We start from the raw sequence: 17,689 nt of genomic DNA, 5'->3' as shown, positions 1-17,689 counted from the left end.
ATCAACTTCCCAGAGAATGACAGAGGCCCTTTTCCCAAACAGATGGTGCAGGTAAGGGATAGTTTAAGGAGTGCTGTAACATACACTGATGCTTTTTACATCATTTAAACATAATATTTTATTTCCTGTGTTAATTGGATCAAGTCCAGCAATGCTAAAAGAATCGCAATCACCTACAGCGTCACGGGTCCAGGAGCAGACCAGCCTCCTGTGGGACTTTTCACTATTAACAGAAACAGTGGTTGGCTTTATGTGACTCAGCCCTTAGACAGAGAGGCACAAGATAAATACACGGTAATATTCTTCTCTCTCTACTGCACAACATTTGTGTTTTGTGTTTGCTATATATTCTGTCAAAACACCAGATGAAAGTGTGACACGGCATGTTTGACATTGAGTTCATATCATTCACATCTGTACCTTTTATACCCTTAGCAGGGTCACATGTGGGAATTTCTCAAATAAACATGTGGCTTTTCTAGATACACTGATGGTGACAACATTACAGAAGTGCAACTTTTTCTCATGTTGAAGTTAAACTGAGTGTGAGAACTTGCTTACCAGTTTGCTTATCAGACCAAATTTTGCTTAATTTATTATTAATGGAAAATTAATCTCACGGTTCTAACAGCTTTAGTGAAAATGTAAAATTCAGTATCATGATAATGGATTGCAATCAATAAACATTATTGAATTCATTTATTTTTTAGATTCAAGTTCATGCTGTGGGAGCTGGTGGACAGGTAGTTGAGGACCCCATGGATATCATTATCAATGTAATTGATATGAATGATAATAAGCCTGTCTTTACACAAAATACCTCCCTTGGAAATATTGATGAAGCAGCAAAACCAGGTAAATTAACTCATGTGATTACTGTAACAGACAGCAATGACAACACACCTCAGTTTGAACAGACATCGGTAAGATAGTGATGCTTAATGTTGTTTTTCATGTCTCTGTTTTTCATTTGAGTGATCTGAATACTCTTCTCTTGTTTTCTTTAGTACACAGTGTCAGTTCCAGAGAATGAAGTGGGATATGTGGTTGTGAAAAGGCCAGTTGTTGTAAGAGTGTCTTCTCATAAAATGTAATTGCTTTTCATGCATTTACACACAAATGTTAAATATTTATCTGTATTCCAGGTATGAGATAGGGAGCGATCCTGCTGGCTGGCTTGATGTTAAAAACAGATCACACTCGAGAGCTCCATAGACAGAGAGTCTGCTTTTGTCCAAAATGGCAAATACAGAGCTCTCATTTTTGCCTCTGATAACGGTATCCTTAACTTCCCAGTTTCCCTAGCACCCCACTGAGTTCATGTAGTGAGTGGTATGAGTAAAGTTATGTGAGAAAAATGTTATACGTAAACTGTGAGTGTGAGTGTGCTCATGAGTGAGATAGATTGTCTGGAGTTTCTTTACAGTGTATATATGTCATTTAGAATGCATCTGCTCCACATATAATGTGTAGTGTCATTCATGAAGGTTTGTGTAAATGAGCAAGTGCGTATGGTGAGTACTGTGTGTGTACGATGTGTGACTTCGTATGGTGTGTGTTTGATAGCGTGGGAGGTGTGGTTTGTAGGAGTAGCACAAGTCCCTATTAGTATGGTTTATTTCTAGTGTGTTCTCGCCAAGCTTCGAAGCTTTTATTCTTTAGATATATTTATTTAATTTAATTCTCACCTCTAGAGCCAAGCATAATTTTGAAAATTCCACCACTGAACATAATAGGATTTTTTTGTCTTTTAAAAAAGTTTTGCCTGTTCAAAAACTATTAATGGTATGGACAAACAAAAGCTACCTATCACCTACTACTTCTGTGAGCAGGGGAGGTTTGACAGGTCTAGCTTCAATGCTGCAGGTGGAGTAGCATCTAAAAGAATTGAAATAATAAAAAAGAGGCAAATATCCAGTTGGATTCATCCTAGTTTGCTGCTTTTGTATAATTATAAAGACCATCACCACCACACCAAGGTGTAATGGTGGCCCCTTTTTAAGTAGTACTTCTCTTGTAATTGTTCTTGTAACTTTTGGAAAAAGATCTTTTTTTCTTATGTTGAAATTTATTTTCTAGGTGATCCTCCTGCTACAGGCACTGGAACGCTAATTATTGAAGTTGAGGGTGTGAATGAAAATGCCCCCACTACAAAAACAAGAACCATCACAGTCTGTAACAGAGACCCTCAGCCAGTTGAGTTTCCTGTTACTAATATAAAAAACTCAGGCCACTCAGCTCCACTCCGTGTGAAACTTATGGGAATGTCTGAATCCTACTGGACTGCCAGAATAAACAATGCAGGTAAGTTCTACACTTTATCAAATGTTCACTGAGTTGTGGTATTGCTCTGTGTTTTTCTGAAGGAAGAACTGGTCAACAGTTGTTTTAATAATCAAAGAATTTCTAAACTAAAGTATTGCGGTTTTTATGGTAGCATGTTTTACAATGATATGAAAATTTAAAATTATTCATCCATTTCACAGTCTTTCAGAGAATCTCTTATGAACGTTCTTTAGACGTGTTTAATGTCCTTCCTGTATTTATTTTCAGAAACTGCTGTTGTACTGAAAGTCAAACCCATGAAGGAGGAGAGACACTTCACTATAGTCATGAGGCTTTATAATTCCACTGATCTGTACACTGACAACACCATATATGCCCTTGTGAAGGAGGACGTATGGCTATTTCTGTTTTAAACAATGATCTGAGATGATCATGTAATAACTACCATCTTTGTCACAGCTTCACTATCCATTTTTTGTTCCGCTCTGTTAAATGCACTTTTTTAGCATTACAGCGGTAATATTATGCATGAAGGGCACTTTTGTTTAACTGCTTGTTCAGTAGTACACTTTCCAAGCACCAAGCACTGCCCTGTTACCACAAAAAGCCAAGTTAAGTCTTCATAAAGTCATTGGATATGATTTGATAAACATAAATAAAATAAAAGACACTTGAAATTAAAACCTCTCCAAAACATGTTGTCTTTGCAGCAGTTATTCCATCTCATCTACAAAATCATTTTAAAATGTTTTAAAGAACAGGATTCGGGGCATTGTTGTAAGTGTCAGCATTTCTCTGGGTTGTCTGCAAGGTTGACAATATTTGATTCCTGAAATTTACTCTCCCATAACAATATTCACCATTTCTCAGCAGCACAGGTGCATGCTAATAAAGATGAAGGCTGGAATATTGCTGTTCGGTTTCACTGTTTCACACCAGGACAGTTAACAATAACCAGTGGTCCACTGAAATGTGATGGGTTTTTTTTTTCCTAGCAGTGTTCACAATGGTTAGACTGTTGCGTGGAACAACCTTGCTAACCTGGCTTTTGTTAGCTGTTGGGCTTTCGAGGGCAGTGGTTGACCTGGAGAGATTCTGCAGCCCAAGAAACTAGATCTGTCTGAAAAGACATTTTTCAGGATTCAGTTTCAGTTCGACTCTGCCAATCCTATGAAGCATAGTAGTTATTTTCATGGTCCTTCTCTGATAGTCCATACATGATATCCATACATACATGTCACCAAGGTATCACAGCATACCTTGGAAGATTGAAGAATCATGATCACCATACTCTCCAAAAACAGTGGGAGCTGAACTGAGTAAATACAGCACTCCACAGTACCTATATAAACCCTAAAGAATGAAAAAAACATTTTGAGGTCTCTGCCTTCATTGTGCAGTCTCATTATGTTGTATGTATTTTTGGCTGAAATATCACAGACCCTAATAGGTCAAACAGAAGGTAATCATAGAGTGCCACCTGGTGATTTCAACACCCTCTATAATACACACAGAAGTGTGCCTAGTTTTCATTTAGTAACTATTATGGGAGATGTCTATTCAGAAGAGTTAGGTGTATTTCTTCAATTATCCAGTTCTATTGTAATGATTCATCTTGTCAGAAAAAGGTTTAAAAGACTGATTCGGGTCAGTGTCTCAGTTTTGGTTTAGCAACATTTAACTGTAGAATACCTTAGCTTTGAGAAAATCCTTAGCATGCCCCAAACCCTGAGTACTTGTCTTGAAGACTCACAGCAGGATGCAGCGTGGAACAGGCAAGAAATGTCACTGGAGACAGCTAATATTTTAAACTGTAGCATGGTCACCAAATTCATTTCCAGGAATGGATGTAGCTGTCTCAGCAATATAAACATCTGTCCATTAACTTTTGTTTTGACATGCGGCCTTTACTGCTAGACATCCAGTTACGGCAATTTTCCCTGTAAACATGTTTAGAAGGAATAGACTGGAATATATGTGTGAATCTGTGAATCTGTGGCTGAGGATCTATAGCTATGTCTTTTTTTTTAAAAAAATATCTTAGATGAAAATATCTAAGAATCAAAACTGCATACATGGTAAAAAATATTAAGAACTTAACTATTTGGTATATATATATATTTCTGTGGGTTTTCCCTGTCTTCTTGTTTTGCGGTAGGAGAAAGGCTGTGATGTGTATTTCCTATGTTACTATTACCAATCAGCAGATGACAAAACAATAGTGACCTAATTGTTCTGATATCTTTATTGAAAGCCATAAATGTCATTGCACCAAGTCAGAGGAAAAAAAACAAACAAAGCAAACAAAATCACTTAATTGTTTAATTGCTGAACTGAGCAAAAGAAATGTCAAATTCACACATGAAATTAACACCACCTCAAGATCATGTATCCACAAGTTAATGACAATCAGCAATCACTGGACCCAATATCATGAGAAGAAACTGAAGTAAATTACATTTGAAATTCATATTTTCCTTTTCTTCTTTGTTCTTGTGATCATTGTAAGGACTGCCTTAACCTTTGACCTCAGAATATTTAATGTTATCTTGTTTCACATTTAACAGGAACTATATGTTTACATTAAGTGTCACTTCTCTTTCTGTGTTGGATTAGAAAGGCACAAGGAAGTGCAAATGCTTAGACTGCATTTAAAGGAAAGGGAGAAGGATGTTCTTTTACTTATCGAACACAGATGTAGTATGGTCATTGTTTGTATGAAAGTACAAAATTTCTGGGATTTCATTAATGTAGTCTGTACTCTGAAATATGAAGCATGACATGGTGTTTGGTGTGATATTTACATTGATAGCCTGGATGAGTACACTGACGCTGTGATGTCATATATCAGCTTCCGTGAAGACAGCTGTGTTCCAACACGCACCAGGGTAAGTATGATGACAAACATTGATGACAATGACAAACTCTGGTTCACAGCTAAACTCAGATGGCTACGTTTGGAGAGGGAAGAGGCTTTCAGGAGTGGGGACCGAGATGGGATGGGATTAAAGAGGCAAAATACAGGTTTGGCAAGGCAGTGAGGGAGGCCAAACGTCGGTATTCTGAGAAATTGGAACAACAATTTTCAACCAATCACTCTGCTTCTGTATGGAAAGGACTCCAACAAATCACCAGATACAGATCACCAGATAGGCTGAAGGCTATATGTAGCCTGAAAATATGTATATGATTAAAAGATGTACGGGCAACAATGTGTCTACATCAACACAGACTGTAGTTTACATGTTACATGAGCATAGTCGGATCCAGAGCAGTAGAAAAAACTCTCTCTCTTGGCTCTGGCTGGTGCAAATAGGCCACTGCAGACCTTCATTTAAACACTCATTTAAACTGTTGAGCTAGGTGACAGGCTTACTATTTTCATGAATTTCGCCCCCAGAGCGAAAAGTTTTAGGGAAAAATTCGTGAGGTGTTTCGCTGTGTGGAAGCCTAGCATAAAAGTAAATTCCTAAAAAGAAAGCAGATGCGTTCTGTCCAACATTATTTTTTTCCCCACGGAAATTACCCAAACTTTCACTCCGTAGTGTTCGGTTTCCAAACCTATGGAAATGCGGGCCGCCTCTCAAAAGGCACCAAGGCAGCACTGGCTCCACCCTGGCACTGGCATGGGCACCAGCACGTCCGAGTGGAAAAGAGAGACATTATCTCCATCCCCAAGAAGCCTAGGACCACAGGACTGAATGACTACAGACCCGTCGCCTTGACCTCTGTGGTAATGAAGACATTTGAGCAACTTGTACTGCCCTACCTTAAGTCAATCACTGACCCTCTCCTGGACCCACTGCAGTTTGCCTACAGAGGCAACAGGACTGTAGACGACGCTGTCAACATGGCCCTTCACTACATTCTCCAACATCTGGACTCTCCTGGATCCTATGCCAGGATCCTGTTTGTGGACTTTAGCTCTGCATTCAAAACAATCATCCCAGCTCTGCTCCAGAACAAGCTCTCCCAGCTGGGCGTGCCGAACTCCACCTGCAGGTGGATCACTGACTTCCTGTCTAACAGGAGGCAGCATGTTAAGCTGGGGAAGCACGTCTTTGACCCCCTGACGATAAGTACTGGATCTCCTCAAGGCTGCATCCTGCCCCCCTACTCTTCTCCCTGTATACTAACAGCTGCACCTCCAGTCATGAATCCTTCAAGCTCCTGAAGTTTGCGGATGACATCACCCTCATTGGACTCATCTCTGGTGGGGATGAATCCACCTACAGGAGGGGAATTGACCATCTGGTGACCTAGTGCAACCCCCCCCCCCCCCCCCCTCACTTTGCATGACCACCCAGTCAGCACTGTGGAGTCCCTCTGCTTTCTAGGCACCATCATCTCCCAGGATCTCAAGTGGGAGCTGAACATCAGCTCCCTCATCAATAAAGCCCAACAGAGGATGTATGTCCTACGGCAGCTGAAGAAATTCAACCTGCCAAAGACAATGATGGTGCACTTCTACACTGCCATCATTGAGTCCATCCTCACCTGCTCCATCACCGTCTGGTATGCTGCTGCCATTGCCAAGGACAAGGGCAGACTGCAACGTATCATCCACTCTGCAGAGAAGGTGATTGGCTGCAATCTGCCATCCCTCCAGGATCTGCACACCCCCAGGACCTTGAGGCGAGCAGGAAAGATTGTGGCCAACCCCTCCCACCCTGGTCACAGACTGTTCAAAGCACTGTTCTCCGGCAAGAGACTGAGGTCTATCAAGACCAGAACCACGCGTCACAAAAACAGCTTCTTCCCTACAGTAGTAGAACTGATCAATAAGACCCCTGACCCCTGCTAACACAGACACTGCTCCTCCTCATCTGTTATATTATTATGATTACTGTATTACCTACAATGTCTACTCATCTCTATTTCACTTTGCACTTCTTACATTCTAGTTTTTTTTTTATATATATATTCAGCATATTTTTTACCTCTTTAATATATTTTTATGTTATATTTTATTCCACTTTGCACATCTAAAAGGAATCTATGTAACTCTAAGTGTCATTTTTTTCTGTTCTCTCTTTCAGATATCAGCAGATTATAAAAATATTCAGTCTCTCAGAGCTCCCCCGGTAGCATTATAACTACTACACATTTTGAGAATTAGAAGTTCTTCAACTACTTGTCAAGTGACAATTACCTAAATACCCTCTTAACAAGAAAACATTACAATCAAGTCACTGCATGTAACTGTCAGCCCTCTGTCTCTACCACCTTGTCTTTTGACCAGTCAAAGCTTATTAACCATTGTCAACCAGTTCATTATCACTGTATACACCTGCTCTCTATTCATCAACTCACTAAATCTCTTGTATATATACACAGCTGTGTTTTCAGTTGTCCTCTGCAAAGTCTCACACACAAATGAGAGCACAGAGCTGTTTATTGTTTGGTCCCCTTTGCATACATATTCCTGTTTCCTACCTGTTTAGCATACCTGATTCCCGTCAGCCTCCCTATCTGGTTAGCTTCTCCGCTGTGCATTGACCTCAGTCCATTTCCTGACTTCTAATTTTGTCTAGCCAACAGTAGCCTGTTTTTTGTGTATTGCTCCCTGACTGTTTTTTACTCTGACTTTGGGTTGCATTTTGTAAAAGTTAGTCTGCACTTGCTTCCAGCCTCCCTCTGAGAATTTGTGACAGTAATATGATGTGCAACAACTAAATAAGCCTTAGAATGAATCCTTCATGGAAACAGACTGTGTTCATCTCTCTCTCTCTCTCTGGAGCCTTTATCTATACCTATCACAGAAGCTACAGATTATTATCAGGTGTGAATAATTATTACTTGCATTGTAAGAATCAAACCTATATTACTGAACAAATGTCTCATGTTGACATTACCAGAAATCCATCTGTTTTTGTTTCACTGGTCTCGTTGATCTGGGTTAAAAGAGGCAAAAGGAAGCGTGAATGCTTACACTGCATTTCAAAGAAAAGGAGAAGTGTGTTGAGAGTATTAAATAACACATGTACCCCATGAATTATCAATTTTAAGGACAAGAGATTTTACTGACTGAGTCTGTGCTCCAAAAGATGGGGTGTAACGTGTTATTTCTTATGATCCTTGTATTGATTCAGGTCTGTTATATATTATGCAAAGAAAGGTGTTTGACTCTAAAGTTGTGAATTTTAAATTTTGCAGATGTTAATTTTGACTAGCAACTTTGAGTTGCATAAAAATATAAGTGTACAGCTTTAATACAAAGCTTTTTTTCTTTTCTCTTTTCCAGTTGAAGGTTTGTGAGCCACAAAACCAACCTGAGCAGTACAGCAGAAGCTCGGACGATTCTGTGAACAAGGACAATGCTGCGCTGACATGTACAGTCCTCTCATACTTTGTTGTTTATTTTTATTTTACTCATGTGTGTTTACATTAAAACTGTTTGGTAGATAGTATTTATTTACATTTACATTTAGTTACACTTAATTTTTTCATATGAATTTTGCCACCCGTGATATATTTACAATTTTGCTTTATTGTTTAATAACAATGATGTCATTTCTAATTCTTTTGTCTAGGGATACCGAAGTCAAAATCCATTTTTGATGTACAGGTAACATTCAGTTCCTAAAATATGATAAATATAGTTATGTTGGCTTTGGATGCAAATGGAAAAATGTTCATTTTCAGTCATGTCATTGTTAAACAATTTTTGCATAGTCTGGTAAGTCATCAGGGGGTCTGAAAAGAAGAAAGAGGGACCTGGTCATTCCCCCCATCAACTTCCCAGAGAATGACAGAGGCCCTTTTCCCAAACAGATGGTGCGGGTAAGGGATAGTTTAAGGTGTATTACAACACAAACTGCTTCTTTTGAATCATTTAAACATAATCTTTTATTTTCTGTGTTAACTAGATCAGGTCCAGCAATGCTAAAGAAATCGCAGTCACCTACAGCGTCACGGGTCCAGGAGCAGACCAGCCTCCTGTGGGACTTTTCACTATTGACAGAAACAGTGGTTGGCTTTATGTGACTCAGCCCTTAGACAGAGAGGCACAAGATAAATACAAGGTAATATTTTTCTCTCTCTACTACACAACATTTGTGTTTTGTGTTTGCTATATATTCTGTCAAACCACCAGGTGAAAATGTGACACACTATGTTTGACTTTGAGTTCATATCCTTCACATCTGTACCATCAATGACAAATATAGAATCTAGAAAATATGTGGCTTTTCTAGATGCATGGCTTGTCTCAGCATTAACCAGTGAAACTGTTTTCCATGCTGAGCTTTAATTGTGTCTGGGAATTCTCAAATTTCCAAAACAATTTCCAAAAACTCTTGTACGTTTTAGTCACTGTAGAAGAATTCGATCTAAAAGAGCACTGCACATAAATTTCTGTTAATTTTTGATAATTTGAATATAGAGCATTCTTTTAATAGGAGACTCATGCTGTATGTCTATCATGTGTGGTTTTCCACTGCAATGTTACATTTAAATTAACAAGGCTGTGAACCTCACTTCTCTGTCTCAACAAACATCTAAGCATTGGTGGTGAAAAACTTAATAGAAACTAATCTCACAGTTCTAACAGCTTTAGTGAAATTTTAAGTTCAGCATCATGATCATGGATTGCAATCCATATAAATTATTGGATTCATTTATTTTTTAGCTTGAAGTTCATTCTGTGGGAGCTGGTGGACAGGTAGTTGAGGACCCCATTGATATCATTATCAATGTAATTGATATGAATGATAATAAGCCTGTCTTTACACAAAATCCTTTCCTTGGAAATATTTATGAGGCAGCAAAACCAGGTAAGTTCATATTTTTTCAAGTAGTGTCTTAATATGTACGTGTGTGTGTGTGTGTTTGTTCAGTTTTATTATATATAAACAGTCTTTTCCCTGACTATTATAGGCATATCATTCTTAATTAAACCATGATCACCTCTCTACTTTAAAGGTACTGAGTTCATGAAGGTTACAGCCACTGATGCTGATCAGCCTGGAACAGACAACTCTGATCTCAGATACTCCATTGTGAGTCAGCAACCTAAACTGCCAAATGACAACATGTTTGCCATCAACCCTGTGACTGGAGCTATTCGACTGAGCATAAGTGGATTGGACAGAGAGGTGAGTTCTCATGTCCGAAAGTTAGAAATGTCATACACAAAAGGAGAATTATTTAATCTTTTTTTCCCATTTAACTTTCAGAAATATCCCAAATACACACTGGAAATCCAAGTAGCAGATGAGAGAGGAGATGGTGCTGCAGTCCTTGGAAAGGCCGTGATTACTGTAACAGACAGCAACATACCTCAGTTGGGGAAGGACTCGGTGAGTCAGTGTTCTCAACCAAAGAAGACCGTTAATTGTAGTGTTATGTGTTTCAATTCTATATTTTGCTGCAGAAAATTTCCATACCCGAGAACTTGCTTGCTGGCAGTGAATTAGTTGTGTGTAAAGTCATTGCTTATCTCTGATTACTTAGGCTGGTGGTGCGAATGAGAATGACATTACGGTCTGTAACAAAGACCCTCGACCTGTGGTACTCCATATAACTGATAAAGATGGCGCAGGTCTGTCTGCTCCATTCTGTTTGGAACTTATGGGAACATCTGGAGACCACTGGACTGCCAGAATGAGCAATGCAAGTACGTTTTAAGCCTTGTTTACATTTCCCACACACTAAGACACAATGTTCATGTTTCAGTGGTGAAGTGTCAGCCAAAAACAATTAATAGCAATATGAGGAGGACAACCAGATCAATACAAGACATGCATTCCTTCATCTAACCACTCAGTTTTCTTTAACTCACTGTCAATCTGGACATCATTTGTACTGAGAGAGAACCCTCACGCGTTTAACCCTCTGCTTGAACATTTGCCACCTCTTCTCTTCCCTACCTATGGTCCTTCCAAATTGTGGCCTCGTGTATATTTGATTAAACTTGTTGTCACAAGTTAAACTAGGCCCATGAAGTCCCACATCAACTGCATCTCTTCCATTGCAATACAAGGAGGAGCTCCATCTTTTCACTCAGCAGCTCAGGAACCCTACCCCCAACCTCACCTGTAATCTTACCTGCCTAATACTAGCCACTGCAAGAGTCCCGCAAAAGAGGTTTACGGTCATTATTGTCATCTAAATAGAGTGTCCAGATGCCCCCTCCCCAAACTGCTTTGTCAAATAAAAGTAGTACTTTCCAAAAACTACACATAAATGAAACACAAAGAATTTGCTCAGACATTGGAACCTTAAATAAAAAGAAAAAACTGTTCTCACTTGATAATTGTTCACTGTCTTTTGCAGGAGACTCCATCGTTTTGACTTTCAAGCCAACGGAGGAGCAGAGCGACTTCACTATACCTTTGAAAGTCTCTGACAGCAAAGGACATCATGCACAGTATACCATTAGTGCCCATGTGAACGAGAAGAACTGTGAGATGGAAAGCCGTCAGTGCGCTAAACCATAACACAGCTTCCAATCAAATGTGCCTGCAGTTGATTTGTCCTTGAAACCTATTATTCAAAATGTGCTCTTTAAACTTTCCTATCGTAAATTTTGTTCTCACTTCGAGTGCTCCTTTTAAAGCTTACAGAAACAGAATGTTGCAATGCAAGTTCTTACCAGTAGATGGCAGACCGTGGTTGCCATAAGACCTGTGTTTTGGTTTCATATTCCCTCATTAATAAAGCATAGTTAAAAGCAATACTTTGGGGGAAAATAACAACATTCACTTGAGTCTTGACAAAGGAAAATCCGAAAATACTGTAAGGGATTATAATCTCACTGACAACGCCCCAAAAAATCCAGCATTTCGCAATACTATCTCTGTCTTCTTGAACCTGATGGTCTACTCTCTGAGGTATGCTTTACCTTAGTTCACTTTAAGGGCCATAACTTTTAAAGATCTCCTGTTCAATATTATTCGTGAAAAGAGGTGTTCAAAGGAAATTGGCAGCAAGCGGTGAATTTGAAACAATGGTTAAAATTGGCTCCACTTTAAAATCCCATAGGGAATCGGATCTCTGAAAACTAAACCCAGTTTACAGGCGACCAGTTTCAAAACCTAATTCCACTTCCATCTGACTATAATCCTTATTGATTTAGAGTATGATGTATTACTGAGCAATTGAAAAATGGTAATTTAAATGATTTGTAATATTCCTCTTAAGAAAAGCAAACCTAGACAGCACAAAGAAAGCAAGAATGGAGCAAAAATGTGATGAAAGAGCAGTTGAAGATTTGAGAAACGCCAGTCTTGTTTTAGTTGAGATGACTATATATGTACATATTCCAAAAAATAGTGACTTATTAAATCGTGCATGGCTGTTAACATAAGACATAGCACTGTCTGTATCTATTTTTCCTCTAACCCATGAGAATTAAGGATTGTTCTACTATGCCCAAATAAATATCATCTAATAAAACACATAGTTTTAACATGACCCAAAGATAAAACACAAAACATGATTATGAATGGGTGTTATCACCTCAAACTTAAATTCATACAGTTCCTTTGTCCTCTGGTGAGCACACTTCTTTTTATAATGTAAATGATGAGGCAGTTTTTATTGCAAAAAACTTTTGTAAAACAGCTTCAGAAGGCTCTGTGGACAAGACAAATCCTACTTTACCATCCGTCTTCAGAACTACCCTTTCATACACAGGTTTAAATAAGTCTGAAAAGGTTTGGCTGAGCACTTTCTGTAGTCAGCATATGCAGAAGGCAAAGTAGATCAGTGATTCTCAACTCCAGTCCTGGGGGCCCACTGTCCTGCACGTCTTTGTTTTAACTCGGGACTGACACACCAGATTCCACTGATCAGTTAACCATTAAATCCTTGATTAGCTCAATTAACTGTGATAATGAAGAGTTAAGACAAAGATGTGCAGTACAGCGGGCCCCCCGGACTGGAGCTGAGAATCACTGAACTAGATTATCGTGTTGGTTTTGCGTTCCATTAAATGTGGACCCCATGAGCTGAAGACCCATTAAGTTTTACTCTGATTGATCTCTCCATTAGAGGATCCATGTAGTACAGTCAGACCATTTTCAACTGATTTCTGAACATTTGGACTACGTGTGTGTATCTGTATCAGTGTCTGTGAGACTGTCGGCAACTACTGAAGAGCTTCCTGCTTTGCCTGCTGCAGCCTAACACAATGAGGCTCCATTGTGCCTTTCAACCTGTCTCAGCCTGAAATTCCTGTTTACAGATGGAGCCTGATAACACTGCTTCTGCACGCAAATAGCATTTGCACAATTTTTGCAAACAGACAGTTTATTGGGAGGATTTTTTTTTTAGGCCATTATCTGATATTTAAAAAATGATCAATTTTCATAGAATTATCAACAGTATTGTTACTAATGTACCATTTGAATATTTTCTTGGCAGAAACTCCATGGAGAAGAGAGCAATACGCCATGAACAATCTTTGATCTTAAATGTCTCTTTCATCAGTTGTGCATGGTGGATTAGCCTCGTCAAGCTTTTAGCCAAGTGACAGCAATTTCCAGGGCACACCTACATTGTGTGTTGACAATAACAGTTAAAGTGATGGCTGCCTAGCTTGAGCAGACTTCGGGTGGGGTGAGTTTGTTCTGGGCTTAAACCTAACCCTTTCCTGAGGGGTTTTTATCAACAATCAGACTGTTGTCAGGTGTGCTGAATGAGGATATACAAACAAATGTGTTTTAACCTCCTCTGCAAGACAAGGGGGATGGCAAGGTGAGCTATTTACAGTCAGGAAAGTGTAGGCCACTGTGAGCAAGGCTCAGGTGACAACCTGCAGTGTTAGTGCATACACAGACAGGATGTGAACACCTCAACACGCATCAGTCAACTGTTCTTTCAGACTAGGAATGTGGAACCAGGTGACACCTTTGTTCCCTTTTCTCGTTAACTCCGCCTTGACTGAGAGCGAGGCGCTCTTTAAATGGTTTCTGTGGAACAAATTATTGTGATGTCACAACCATTTCCTGTAAATCAGCCTCAGCCATAAGAGCGCATGTTATTACTAAATCCAAGCTTAATTTAAAATTCCCTCCCCTCGCTCCTTGTTTACCCATGGCATCATCGTTTAAAGTGTCTGACCTACACTCAGATGCACATGGGTGAGGGAGTGTTTCATCTAAAGAGGCAGTGTATAGTTTCAGGCAAACAAATGCCTCCAGCCAAGGTGTCGTCAGCAGGCAACACAGCTCTTCACACATTCCAAAAGAAACAAAATCCCAGCACTGCACAAGACAGAACTTGTCCCCTGGCAGTGAAACCCAGGCTCTGTCTGATGCTCCTGACATGTCTGAGCAAGCTCTCTGTCGAATCTGCAAAAACAGGCCATGACAATCGGCTGTCTGGAAACACAATCCCCCAGCTAATAAATGCATAAACATTTCATAGACTCTAAAAGCACCTCTCCATCCTGATGGGCTTTTAAGGCTGTTGGTGGGGAGGGCGGGTCAATCAATGTTGAAGTGGAAGGATACTGGCTGATGGCAGCATTTTTACTGGTGTCCATATCATAAAAGTTCATTAAGCTAATACAAATTACCAAGTATTCGACTTGCATTACAACTTACATTATATTGTTAAGGGCTCTTACAATAAACCACTCCTTCAGTTAAAGTCATAATTATTCAGCCTGAATCCTTATCTGAGTAGACTGAAACCAGTGTAACACCACACAGGACAGAATGCTTTTCAGTCCATGACTCAGTGGCAGGCTTTGATGGTGCAATACAGAACCAGTGTCTACATGAATAGATAAGCTCCCTTCCCCCATCAAGAGCTGCTGAACCACACCCAGATTACGGCTCCCACTCAGCATGCTCGCTCTACTTGTTTTCCGCCTCCACTAAACAAAGCACTTCATACATTATTCACAATTAGAATAACTTAGCACCACTTGTGCTGTAGCACTTGCCGTTTTGTTTTGTGTTTTTTCAACACTGCCATAAAGTTACAAACTCAAACATTAACAAATAAGCAAAGGAGGAAATGATAGAGAAAGAAAATGTTTACAGTATTTATTGTATCTACACACTATTTTGATCACTTACAGAACAAATGTTAGAAATTTAGAGTGCCATCACATTTATAGTGTTCAAACTCGAGATGTTTCTGATGTAATACTGGTATAATATCTGTTGACCAAAGGAGACCTTGATCAAAAGATCATGACAAATAGCTCAATTTGTTATTTAAGTCAAACTGTCATAGATCATCAGTCGGTGTTTGAATATGACTGTTTTGCCATTCTCCTGTATTGAAGGAAGTATACATTCAGTATTGACTTTTTGAACAATAACAGTATTAATGATTAACAGACTACCATCTTTAACAGCTGTTAAACGCAGTGGCGCTCAGGCAAGCCAACGAATACAGCCCTGTTACTTTAACAAACCAGGAAGACTCGCTCTACAATATCTAAACTTTTATAATATCAGTTTCACAAATCATGAGAGAATTGAACCATTGTTCCTCCTTAGATCAGTCTGAATCATATTTCCTAAAAACCACATGATCACATTGTGACACATTTACAAAAAAAAATTACTCCCTCCCCATAACACTAAGGGTGATGAAGTAGCCCACTGATAACTACAACATAATTAATCCTAAAAAATGTATGATGCATATACTTCTAACACACTGAACAGTGTATAAATATATGTCTTAATGTTTTCTGTCTGAAATGCCGTCTTTAAATTCTAAAATCTGTGACTTGAATCATGAAAACTACAGTAATAGGCCATCTAGATACTTGAGAAAGTTGATACTTTGATTAAAAGAAAAAAATTAGACAAAAATTGGGTCCAAGTAACAATGTTATTTTCGTTAGTTGACCACAATGCAAATACAGTTTCCTGGTATGACTCTGTTCTCAAAGCAGTTAATCATTCACTAACGGGTGAGAAAGTTCAACTGGTGCATCCAAGAGAAAGTAATTTTGTTCAATACAATAAAATGGACACTACACTGAAATGGTGTTTACAAGTTTGATATGAATAATAAAGATCTAAGATGAGGGACCCAGGGTTTTTTGCCAAAAAACATTCAGTGAATGCTATGAAGGTTGTCTTTTCTGCTTCCCAAATCAATAAAACTTAACTGTTTGAAACCAGCATAAAAGCTTTTCTCAATACTCTCCAGTACATACTGATCCATTAAGGGAGGAAGGAGTAATGGGAGGCTAACTCTGTTGATGAGCATATGATGATTTCATTCAGTTGTGTGGACAGTCATGGAAAAGCCCTCTGGTTCTGGCTGGGAATGTTATGTTAGCTTGGGTCACAACCCCTTCTCACAGTCACATGTTAGCACTAAGTTTACTGTTACCCCCCCAGGATTTGTCCTTCAGGGCTAATCTACAAGCACAGAGGCAGACATACAACAAATGATTAACAAGATCCGCACATTTTTTTTATACTGTAATCAGGATTCGTGTCCATGGTTACATTCTGTCCTTGTTGAGGTGCGTTGTGACTCCATTGTATCAAGTCATGCAGTCTGCTGTCTCAAGCCCCACAGTCTATAAAGGGGAGTTGCACACTGGCTTGGAACACATAAGGTACCATGATACACTAGACTTAATAATATGCTAAACATAATATGCAATACTTACAACTGAAGTACTTTGTAATTTCAGCAGCTGGTCTGGAGATGAGCCACAGTGCTGCCCACAGTAACAAAATTGGCTAAGGAATGTATTTTGGGAATTTGTTATTCAAGCTCACAGAGATAAGCCAGCACTGCAGGAGGCTACACTTTGCATTAGTGTATGGTAAAATATTGAAGTGGCACTGTAACTTTAACAAAGAAAAGTTTTAGTCTTTGTTAAAAGTCCAAAATCATTATGCAATTATTAATTTTGTCTTCATTAAGATCAGAAATACATGGCAGCAAATGGATGTCTTTCAAAAACTAGGGCAGGATGAGCTTGTACATGTCACTATTAGCTGCTTCTTTTGGTCTCTTCAAGTAACAAACATTCAAGCCTTTAATGCCGTTTCCTAATTACACATGACACAGTTCAGTCAGTGTTCACACAAGATCAAATCTGGCGAACGGCCTGAGACAATGCATCACAGTTTAACAAAGATCCAATATTAATGGCCATGAGCTGAAGTCACAGGGGCAGCGTCTCATAAAGAGTTCCTTGTAAAAAATCAAAGTGAACAGAGCAGCCACTGGAAATCTGAAAATTGCAGTTTTCATACCAGATAAAACTTCCAGAGGAGACTGGAGCTCAGTCTCAGACCTGGCTGAAATAGGCCTTTTTCGCCCAGTCAAAAGAAACGGGAGTGGGGTCATGTGATTTGCACATGGACAGCAAGGTCTTTTCTTTCACAAATATGCACCAAGTAGTTACAAATGATAAGCAGCTGTTCCCATTCTGAAGTAATTATCAACTATTTTATTGTTCCTGTAT

The 17,689-nt window shown here is 39.1% G+C and overlaps 1 protein-coding gene across 2 annotated transcripts in view; it reads left to right on the top strand.

Moving 5' to 3' along the window:
* Positions 1–17,689, top strand: part of LOC115829663 (B-cadherin) — a 33,891-nt gene continuing 16,202 nt past the window's right edge. The window contains exons 1-5 of one of the 2 annotated variants that reach the window (XM_030793838.1): positions 8,298–8,378; positions 8,531–8,618; positions 8,820–8,854; positions 8,962–9,069; positions 9,156–9,311. In XM_030793838.1, the coding sequence (XP_030649698.1) occupies positions 8,334–8,378; positions 8,531–8,618; positions 8,820–8,854; positions 8,962–9,069; positions 9,156–9,311 (432 nt within the window). In that variant the 5' untranslated portion in view covers positions 8,298–8,333. Of the gene's footprint in view, positions 52–8,297; positions 8,379–8,530; positions 8,619–8,819; positions 8,855–8,961; positions 9,070–9,155; positions 9,312–17,689 lie in introns of those variants that run through there. The other variant, XM_030793846.1, reaches the window with a different exon arrangement.

This window comes from Chanos chanos, chromosome 2 (genome assembly GCF_902362185.1).
Source record: "Chanos chanos chromosome 2, fChaCha1.1, whole genome shotgun sequence".
Lineage (NCBI taxonomy): Eukaryota > Metazoa > Chordata > Actinopteri > Gonorynchiformes > Chanidae > Chanos > Chanos chanos.
This window is presented reverse-complemented; position numbering and strand designations above follow the sequence as displayed.